Raw genomic sequence first — 11,478 nt, 5'->3', positions numbered from 1 at the left:
ATCAATAATGTGTTTTTGAAACACTGATGCCCTTGTATGGCAGCTTATGATGAAGGTTTAAATTTCTTAAATGCAAGTTTATCTCCAACGTTGATCGGGAGTTCAAAAAGGTCAAAATTGTTGGTATCTGAAGGTGGGTCTTGTCACAAGAAATACACCCTTTTTTTTTTTTTTTTTTTTTTTTTTTTTTGAAAAGTGGGTCTAACTCTTAGTTAAAGGTCAAAGAAGGATACATGTATATGGTATGTGCCTTAATTGGGCCCTTAAAATGGATATCTTAATTTTTACTTCATATATAGCTTTAATATGTACAGCTATATATATGCGACCTTTATTGGTCCTTTTCATTTTGATCAAAATGAGATTTTAGAAATATTACATAATAAAAATAATCTTTTCCCGCCATTTTAGCATATTTTGTATAAAACTACTTATTTTCAAGCAGGTTTTCTTTCAGAAAATATAGAGTGCAGCCTATAAAAAGCTTTATATTTTTATAAAAGATGTATCTATCCAATACTGACAAGTGACAGAAAAATTATGTATGTTCTACACTGCGCTCTATGAAAAAAGAAAAAAAAAACATCAAGAAAAAGGCATATATTTGGCTTTTTAGGTCCCCTGAGTAAACTCAGGTGACCTATTGCTATCCGTTTTCGTCCGTCGTCGTGCGTCGTGTGTTGTGTTTCGTGCGTCGTGTGTTAACATTTGAACATTTTCAGCTTCTTCTCTGCAACCATTGAATCAATTTCAACCAAATTTGACACAAAGCATCTATGGGTGAAGGGGAACAAATTTTTGAATTTCATGATCCCTGCCGCCTGGGGCCTGAGGGGTGGGGCCAAAACCATTCAAATTAATGCAATCTTTAAAAATCTTCTTTACTCCTGGACATCAAGCAGTCAAACTGTTTGCATGATTGTAATCAGCATTGAGTCCTCTACCAAAATTGTGAAATTCATGGCCCTGGGGTCAGGGGTTCTAGTGCTAGGGCGGGGCTAAATATTAAGTATACAGTGAAAATGCATTATTTCTTTGAAAATGTTCTTCTCTGCTCCTGGGTATTAAATAAACCAACTAAGTACATAGTTATGATGAGAATGAGTGCTTCTACCAAAATTGTGAATTTTATGGCCCCAGGTTCAGGAGTTCTGGTGTTAGGGCGGGGCTCTATTTATATAGTGGAAAACATGAATTCTTTGAAAATCTCCTTCTCTGCCCCTGGGTATTAAATAAACTAAGTGCATAGTTATGATGAGCAAAAATGCCTCTACCCAAATTGTGAATTTTATGGCCCCAGGGTCAAGGGTTCTGTTGTTGTTGGGGGGGGTGGGTGGGTGGGTGGGGGTTGGGGGGGGTGTGACTCTATTGATTATATAGTGAAAATACATGAATTCTTTAAAAATCTTTTTCACTGCTTCTAGGTATTAAATAAACTAACTATAAGCATAGTTATGATGAGCAAGAGTGCCTCAACCAAAATTGCGAATTTTATGACCCTAGGGTCAAGGTTTCTAGTGTTAGGGGGGGGGGAGAGGTGGCTCTATTGATTATATAGTGAAAATACATGAATTCTTTGAAAATTTTCTTCTCTGCTCCTGGGTATTAAATAAACTAACTAAGTGCATAGTTATAATGAACAAGAGTGCCTCAATCAAAATTGTGAAGTTTTTGATCCCAGGGTCAGGGGTTCTTGTGATAGGGCGGGGCTCTATTGATTATATAGTGAAAATACATTAAATCTCTGAAAATTTTCTTCTGTCTCTGGGTTTGAAGCAGATGAACTACCTTTATAGTTATGATGAGCAAGGGCCCTAATCTTGCAGAATTGTGAATTTCAAGGCCCCAGGGTCAGGGGTGGAGGTGGGCTCTACTTATATACTGAAAATGAATTAATTGTTTGAAATCTGCTCCTTTGTATTTATAAAACATTTTTTTATTTTTTTATAGGCAATTTTAAGGGTGCCTTTTTAAAATTTGTGCAATGTGTGGACCTAGGGTCAGGGGTTTTTGTCACAGTGTTAGGAGCACTACTGTTTATTGCTGAATATTACTGATTAGTTGGAATGCATTTTTGTTCCCCTACTCTGCGTATGGTTATTCAGTAACCAAGCTAAGCAACTGCTAAGTGTTTTGTTATGATGATCAATGGTGCCTCTTTCAAAATTGTGAATGCCATATAGCATCTGGCTTAAAACATGAATCAAATTCAATAATTGGAAAGTTGTTGCATAATGCTCAGGTGACCTATAAGGCCCGTCGGCCTCTTGTTTGTTAGATAGCAAAAATAGCATTTGTTCTCATGTCATTTACAGCTAGTGAGAGCATATGAATGTTAAAAATGTATTGGAAATATTTCTAATAATATATAATCTCTGTTACAAAATAAATATAAATAAAACATATCTGAATGTCATTCTAAAATATTGATTTTTAGGGGGCCAAAATTAGCTCTTATCATATAAATTCCTATATACCAATTGAAAGAGCTTGTCACAATGAATACACATGTGAAGTATGACAACATCAACTGTCCAAAATTTATGGCCATGCAAGTTTAAAATTAAGTTGTTTTTTTTTTGGTTAAAGTGAGTCAAACTCCAAGGTCATGAGGTCAAATTTGGTGGAACCCGAAGAAAGTTTTTGTCACAAGGAAATACAACTGTAAAATGTGAAAGCCATAGCTCTACCCACTCAAAAGCTATGGACAAGATTAAAGTTTTTGAGGACAAACAGACAGCTGGACAGACAGATGGACGGGGCAAAAACCACCTATCCCCAAATTACAGGGGCATAAAAAGTGGCAGTAATAACTAAAATTTCTGTGAATCCTATTTCGGTGACGAGAAAACTAAGTAAAAAGAAAATTAAAAAAAAAGAAAATGCACGGCAATAAAATAATCATTAATGAAGAAACAAGAAGATTGAACTTTTTGACTTTTAAATTTCAATCATGAGCCTTACATTTTAACATCCTACATTTTTTTGTAAACATTTAAGGATCATTCTCAATTACTGGATAACATATACCACACCCTATCGTAGCCCATAGCCCAAGTGCAATCACTGTAAGTGTGTGAGCCAAAAACATTAAAATAAGGTTAATTAAACATTAAATTGACATTAAGTGGAAGAGGAAAAATCCTTCCTAGAACTGCCACTGACAGTAAAACATGCTCATACTAGCAAACTTACGAAAGCCTATATTAGGATCAATCTAGAGAAAAAAAAAATTTAAAGGCGTTATAACGCCTTTCGAAAAGGCGTAACAACGCGAAAAAAGGCGTTATAACGCATTTTCAAAAGGCGTTATTACGCCTTTTCATTCCAAATGGCGTTGTTATGCCTATTCAAAAAGCGTTATAACGCCTTTCTAAAAGGCATTATTACGCCTTTCCATTCAAAAAGGCGTTATTACGCCTTTCCAAAAGGCGTTATTACACCTTTCCAAAAGGCATTATTACGCCTCAGGCACGTAGCATCGTTTTTGAAAGTGGGGGGGCCAACCTGAGAAAATTTTTTTTTCTTTACCTAAAAAAAAAGTTAACAAGCAAAAAAAAAAAAAAAAAAAAAAAAAAAAAAAAAAAAAAAGGAAAATTGAGACTTACCCAAACTCGAAAATCCTATTTCTTGGGGGGGGGGGGGGGGGGGGGGGGGGGGGGGGGGGGGGGGTGGCCAACTTTTTTCAAGTCGAACTTCCTTTCACTTCCAATTTTTTCTTATATTTCTTTATTTGTATATACTGTGGTAAAAAGTGGGGGGGGGCCAACCATCTTTTCAATAGACATTTTCTATAGTAAAGGTAATGTTAGGGAAAAAAGTGGGGGGGGCCAGGCCCCCCCGGGCCCCCCCGGATACTACGTGCCTGCGCCTTTCCAAAAAGCGTTATTACGCCTTTCTAAAAGGCGTTAATACGCCTTTCGAAAAGGCGTTATTATATCTTTCCAAAAGGCGTTATAACGCCTTTCTAAAAGGCGTTATTATACCTTTCCAAAAGGCGTTATTACGTCTTTATTTTAAATACATGACTAAACACATTTAGCCCAACCGAGGGGGGTGTGCAGAAATCTTACCTTTGGAACATTAATTTTACAATTTGATATAGGACTAATTTTTCAAAAAAATAATTTAAACAGATAACAATTAGATTTCCAGGATAAAAGTTTTTTAAATCAATGCTCCATATATTTTCAATGTTGAATTAAATAAGTCCTTCTTTAATACCAGACACACCTCTTCCAAGGATCATTGATTTCAATTGCTCATTATACTTATGCAAAAAGTTTGCCTGCTTTTTTCCAAGAAGAGAGAAAAATATCTTGAAATGATATGAATTTTAATCCACTGCAGCCAAAGCGCCAAGATACATTTGTTTATATCGTATCTTCACAAGAAGAGTGTTGCCTTCTCTTAATACGAATGCAAACAGTTGTCAGTGTGATCTGCAGGAATATAGAGATTTGCATGAATAAAGATGGTTTTAATTAAATATTTCATATATTTATTAACATAAAATAACGCCTCTCCATTTTCCTTTTCAAGTAGGCCAGTAGAACGAGTGCGAATGGGGTACCCCCCCCCCCCCCCCCCCCCCCTTCACACACACTTTTGGGGAAAAGTCTTCAGTGCTGCAGTTTAAGTATCATAATTAACTATTGGGTGCTTGGTTCCTGAACAGTTTGTTGCAGTGTGTAAAACTGTGGCAAATTATTGCATTTAAACAATGTTTTACCGAGAAGCCCCCCCCCCTCGAATTTTGCCAGTAGAGTGGGGGTGGTGGTGGGGGGGGGGGGGGGTTGTTGTTGTTAAAAGCACGGGCCTGTTAAAATAATGATTATTGGAAAAGCATTATAACCCTTTTGGAAAGACGAAATAACTCCTTTTAGAAAGACGAAATAATGCCTTTTAGAATGGGAAGGCGTTATAATGCCTTTTAGAAAGGCGTTATAACGCCTTTTTAAAAGGCGTAATAACGCCTTTTGGAATGGAAAGGCGTTATAACGCCTTTTTCGGGTTATTACGCCTTTTCGAAAGGCGTTATAACGCCTTTTAATTTTTTTTCTCTCTAGATTGATCCTAATAGGCTTTCGTACAAACTGTCAGGGTTAAACACGTGATTATATTATTATAACTGTAAAGATAACAATTACACGTTTCAAAAAAACTTTTCCTGATAGATAAGTAGCTGCAGAACGTAACATTATTGTTTTATAATTTAGTTTTTTTACCATAGTGCTACAGATCCTGTTATGCAAAAAAGATTTTTTGCACATTGTTGGGGAGAATTTCTCCACTTTTCAGCATTGGTCAATCAACTAACATCCACTCCCTAATTGAAGATATTACATTATTATTTAACCAATTTATACATTATATTCAACTCTCAACCCCTTAGATTCGTCTTATAGGTGATAAACTCACTTGATGTGAGTGGGATAGCAGCGAATTCAAATCAAGTCAAATCAAATTAATTCGTGTCCGGTCTATATCTTTCTTATGGATAAACTTGGTAGTTTCTCATTTCACACAAAGATTGCCCAAAGTAATTTGGGAAAGTTCAAGGTCACTGGAAGAAAATTTTCATAAATCATATTTGATACATATCTTTTATGGATAAACTTGGTAGGTTTTTATTTCTCACAAAGTTTGCTCAAGACAGAAGGGTGTGCCATGTACTTGACCCAAGGTCATTTTGTGAAGTTCAAGGTTACTGGTAAAAATATCATATTCTTGACCAGTCCATATTTTTCTTTATGGATAAAGGTTGGTTCTCATTTCAAACAAAGATTGCCCATGACCCAAGAGTGTTTCATGACTTTAACCCAAGGTCATTTGGAGAAGTTCAAGGTTACTGGTAGAAAAATTTCATAATTCGTGTCTGGTCCATATCTTTCTTATTGATAAAATTGGTAGGTTCTCAATTCACATAAAAATTGCCCATGACCCAAGAGTGTGTCATGAACTTGACCCAAGGTCATTTGGGGAAGTTCAAGGTCACTGGAATAAAATTTCATAATTCATGTTAGATACATATCTTTATTATTGAAAAACTTACTTCTGAAAAACCCAGCGGGGGTATTTTGTCCCGTTTGGACAGTTCTAGTTTATTACTAAATGATAGTATTCAGCATGTGAAATAAAAAATTTGAGATTATGAAATCAATTACAAGTGTGATAAATATTCCATATAAAAAGAATCTTCTATACACATAATAAAGAATAAGCAATCAAATCTTTATATGCATATTGACATACATGTATTTTATTTGCTTCAGTATACATGTATACATTTAATAATTCTACAAATTCAGTCAGGGGGACTTGACTTTTTCCCTAAGTGGGGGACACAAATTCTCTGAATTAGCTTGCTTTTTATGAATTGCACAAAATGAACGAGAAAATATAATTTCATAAAGAAAAGTTTCGTAAATATGAAGTACATGTATTAGATTTCACTTGAGATATTTGATTTTCTTCACTTGTCTATATCCATGTTGAGCAACAACCAGATTGTCATTTGTATCTGTACACAGTCCATGGGGTAGACTCAGTCCACAAGCTATGTAACAGAGGAACTGTCCACCCTGGTCTATGATGTGGACACAGTCATTGTAATAATCAGCTGTAAGGATGTGACTCTGACTGTCTGTGGTGATTCCTCGTGGAGTGAATGGTTTGTTCTTTTGAGCAGGAGGATGTCCAGTGAACCTGAATCTCAAATTCCCGGCCTGATTGACCACCACTACTGCTCTAATGTCAGACACACATATATCCAGGTTCCTGTTCTCAGTTATGTATCTGTTAAAAGGACCAGATGAATAGAGAGGTGAACCTTTATCATCAAATTGAATGGTTTGTTTCTCTCTGGATCCAGAGTAACAGACAACTTTTGTTTTGTATGGGTAACCATCACTGTCCATGATAACCAGGAGGTCACCAGAGGAGGTACTACAGACACCCCAAGGTCTCCAGTTCTGTAGTCTGATCACCTCCTCTATCTTCTCATTCTTCACAATGTTCACAGTTCTGTCTTTGTAATCAGTATAAACTAGATATCCACTTTTTGTCACTGCTATGTCATATGGTATGTACCCTGACTTGGTTGTGATTGACTTGAGTAGTGATCTCAGATTGATGCTGGAGAGTTTCATGGTGTTGTCAAGTCCACTTGTCCAGATTTTTTCATCACTCAGACAGGCCACATTGTAAAGGCTTCCATACCCAGTGTCTATGGTGTTGACTGTCTCTGGTTCATCAAGCAGCTGTTTGACTGGAGAAGAGGATCCAGATTCTGGTGATTTCTGTTTTTGTTTACAGTACATTTTACATCGTTCTGTATAAAATGTGCATCCTGGGTATTTGGAAATGGTTTTTCGAAGCTTGCATTGAACAATTTCATGTTTTTTGGATCCATCAGATTTCATATGTTTTCCTACACAAGCTGTACACAGGTTGATAAGACATGTATCACAGTGCATCTGTACCACAGCGGTCTCACACAGGTCACATCGCATCACATCCTGGGCACTGGTACGGGGGTCCATGATTAAATGTGTGGATCTGAAATGGAGATATATATTATTTCATAAATAAAATCAGTAGTGTAAAATCATTTATTATCGTGGGGTCAAATTTTCGTGGTTTGAAGGAAAAAATGATGGTTCGTTGGGATTTGATTTCGTGGATGAGGAACTTTTCAGTAGTTGTGCATATAAAAATTTACATTTCGTGGTGGACATAAATTCGTGGGTCTCTTTGTACCACGAAAACAACGAAAATTAAACCCCCACGAAAATTGGTGATTTCACAGTATTGTTTATTGACAAGTCTCAATGTCATTTTGACAAGTCTAAGGTCACTTGCAGAAAAGGTATAAATCGGGGTCTAGTTAATTTTTCTATATGGATATAAAGTAACGGATCTTGATGGTCATTCACAAAAAAATTAAGGGAAATTGAAAGGTTTATTTGATGAGACCTTAGAATTGAGGTCCTTTGACATAGTAGGCCTAATTTTGCAGGCCTTTACTGGTAATTGAAGAGGAGTGAAAAATTAAGCAATGTCAAACAACAATCAAAATCCATTTCCAAGAATCCCCATATTACATTGTTGTCCTTTTAATTACAAGTGAAGTGGGGCCATATGAGATGGTTAAACTTTTAGCATTACTGAAAATCTAAAAAAAAATAGTAATAAATTGACAAACACAAAGTGCCTTACATTGTAAATAATACAAACTCTCCTTTGGATTCATCATAATTGAGTGAAGTTTAAAGATTTCTGAGAGGCCTAGAAGGAGGTCAAACTAATTTACCCCTTATCTTAAAATACAAGTCAAGAAACTTTGTATATAATGTTTTGCTTTCAAATAATATTTTGAATTTTCAAACCATGCTAAAGGCCAAAAAAGGGCCTGCATCATTAATATCAGATTAATATAACATAAGATGGCCTACCTGAATTCAGACAGTGATGGCGATCTGTTGATCAAATCCTCCCTGGGTACTTTGATCACATAAGCTTTGTGTTATCTATCTGTCAGGTATTTTACTTCCTGGTTTGTATGTACCGGGGATTTAAGGTTCATTGATACTCTGATAAGAGAGATAATTCTACAGATAAGAAAGATAACTTTCTGCAGACATTTTGTCATGAAATTCAGTAATTTGTCATGCCAGAGTTTGCAATTCTCTATCATATGGACCAATTTATTGTTAACTCAAGCGAGCCTATCAGATTGTTCAGAGGTTGATTTTTAGTTCTATTGCTAGTATATTCAAAAATTATTTTGAATAGTTTACCTAGAACATTTACACTCAGTTCCTTTAAACGGTGTAAATTGATAAAAAATCTATTTCTAAACGTGAAAGTCTTTTAATTGTACAGAAATAAAAGCTGCAGGCTTGTTTATAAACTTTTAATTAATATTTCATTTCATTAAAAAAGAATTTCAAGGGCGATAATGGAAAGATAACTCTCGTTGATGGATGCATATTATTTTACAAGTAAAGAAAACAATTTGATATTCTGATGTAATAAGCAACATTTCATAATGTTTTCTAATCAGACTTAGACAGGTTTGACATTAAACATTATTTTTATATATACCTCATATTTCTAATTCAATTGTGAGATTAAAAATAATTGATCTTTCTAATGACCATATCAAATTTTCAATGTTTGGAATTTTAAAAAAAAAAGTCGTGAAATGTGGAGCAGAGGGATATTATCCCTTAAATTTACATATTGTGCATTTTCTAATGGAGAATCAATCAATCAAATACACTTTAGGATGAGAGTTATTACCTAGTTATTACTTAGTACTAGGCTCTTAAAATTAATATTTTTTTATACTTACAAGGCTATGGTACTTTAGATTCTTGTTTTTACTTCAATCATTTTATAATGTTTAAGTGCATTAATGTTTCCTACCAAAGCCAACACGAAAAAAGACTTCTAATTTCATATCATGCTAAAAAAAAAACATGGGTTTTTTGGGGGCCATATATAAAGGAATTTGAAAAATACTAAATGTTGGATGAATTTATCAACCTATAAGACCTTTTCTAAGAACTTCATAGAACATTGAATCACATTGATGATTGTTTAATTGTATGATGTTTAACATCCTTCTCAAGAATTGTTATGCATATGGAGGTGCCACCATTGGAAGGCTGCAAATTTTGTTGTATACTTGGTACTGCAGGGCCATTGCCCATTGAGCATGTTGAGCAGTGAGGGATCTCTTATGTGCTAACACCCACTGTGACACGGGAACTTCGGTTTATACGTCCTCCACCAAATGGCCGGTGAATCACATTTGGAAAACTTTTAGTTAACAAAAAATTGTTGCATAAGAAGATTTCAAGCTTTAATTGAAGACTTTTGGAATTAAAATTATAAACTAAAGAGTTAATCCTTCCTTTCTGAGGATTGGATATCTTTGAATTTTAGTGCCTCGATCATAATCATCTTTATTTTTGACCTTGTCCAGAGGAGTTTACTACTACAGAATTTTTATTTTTTTGGTGAGGCATAGATAACAGATACTGTATGTGTGCTGAAAAAAAGCAGCCTTCATTTTTTAGTAGCTTTGGCCCAGACAACAATGCGCTAATTCATGAATACTGCTAAGAAATCATTTACATATACAACATACTGAACTACATGTGAAGCGCTAATTCAAAATTATGCCAACAACTCCATACACAGTGACTGCACTAAAGTGTAATACACCATATTATGTACATGCACAGTATATCGTGTAGCCGAAAAGGTTCCAAATGACGTGAGTGCAGCGATTCTATTAGCATTATACCTAGAGCTAGTGACTTCTCTATTTAAGTGTAAATTATCAGATATAATGTATAACTAAACAAAAGCAAATTATGGCATAAAACTTAACAAAAATAAATATATAAATAAATAAAAAAATATACATTTCCAAGCCAGAAAAGAAACAATTTCATCAAAATCTTGATAAATTGAAAAAAAATCCCACCCCTTACAAAGAGGGGTAAACAGATAAACCACTTTTTGTTCATAGCATACAGATACACATATAACACATCATGCACATTGAGATGGTTTATATTCCATGCGCCTTCAGATTCTTCATAGTTCATTTCATATATTACTCCTGTTTTATGAATTGTGAACTGTTTATGCATATTCATATATCATCCTTTACATTAATGCCATAATGGAGGTTTAGGTACATTGGCGGGTTTTATTGTTTGTAGTTCTCTATTTTGCATAAAAGAACCGATTCAATACCATATGCATGAACTTGTAGAAAAAACAAGGGTGTTTTTATGAATACGATCTTAGATTTCACTTATCTTCAGATATATGATTTTCTTCACTTTTCTATTTTTCGATTCAGCAACAAACAAATTGTCATTTATATCTATGCACAGTCCATAGGGTTCACTCAGTCCACAATTTATGTAACGGAGGAACAGTCCATCCTGGTCTATGATGTGGACACACTCATTGCTATAATCAGCTGTAAGGATGTGACTCTCTCTGTCTGTGGTGATTCCTCGTGGACAGAATGGTTTGTTCTTCATAACCGGAGTATGTCCATCGTACCTGAATCTCAGTTTTCCGGCCTGATTGACCACCACGACTGCTTTAGCTTCGTAGTCAGATACACAGATATCCAGGTTCCTATTCTCGGTAATGTAATAGAGCAAACCAGAAGAATACAAAGGTTTACCCTTATCATCGAACTGGATGGTTTGTTTCTCTTTTGCCCCATAATAACGGACAACTTTTGACGGACAGTCATCATTATTGTACATAATGACCAGGAGATCACCAGAGGAGGTACTACAGACACCGTGAGGTCTCCAGTTCTGTAGTCTGATCACCTCCTCTATCTTCTCATTCTTCACAATGTTCACTGTTCTTTCATTTTCGTCAATATAAACTAGATCTCCACTTTTTGTCACAGCTATGTCCATTGGCTCGTCC

At 35.2% G+C, this 11,478-nt stretch overlaps 2 protein-coding genes across 2 annotated transcripts; both read right to left on the bottom strand.

Annotated features, from left to right (window-relative positions):
• Window positions 1-6,452: 6,452 nt before the first annotated feature.
• Window positions 6,453-7,322, bottom strand: LOC134272765 (uncharacterized). The gene is made up of 3 exons (XM_062754944.1): window positions 7,093-7,322; window positions 6,644-6,948; window positions 6,453-6,589 (listed from the first exon to the last, which is right to left on the bottom strand). The coding sequence occupies exons 1-3, from the start codon at window positions 7,320-7,322 to the stop codon at window positions 6,453-6,455; spliced, it is 672 nt and encodes a 223-aa protein (XP_062610928.1).
• Window positions 7,323-10,826: 3,504 nt separating this feature from the next.
• Window positions 10,827-11,306, bottom strand: LOC134272764 (tripartite motif-containing protein 2-like). The gene has a single exon (XM_062754943.1). The coding sequence runs from the start codon at window positions 11,304-11,306 to the stop codon at window positions 10,827-10,829; it is 480 nt and encodes a 159-aa protein (XP_062610927.1).
• Window positions 11,307-11,478: the final 172 nt, after the last annotated feature.

This window comes from Saccostrea cucullata, unplaced genomic scaffold (genome assembly GCF_032062105.1).
Source record: "Saccostrea cucullata isolate Sc308-1 unplaced genomic scaffold, CSIRO_AGI_Scuc_v1 ctg14947, whole genome shotgun sequence".
In the NCBI taxonomy this organism is placed as follows: domain Eukaryota; kingdom Metazoa; phylum Mollusca; class Bivalvia; order Ostreida; family Ostreidae; genus Saccostrea; species Saccostrea cuccullata.
The sequence above is the reverse complement of the archived record's forward strand: the minus strand, read 5'-3'. Positions and strand labels throughout refer to the sequence as shown.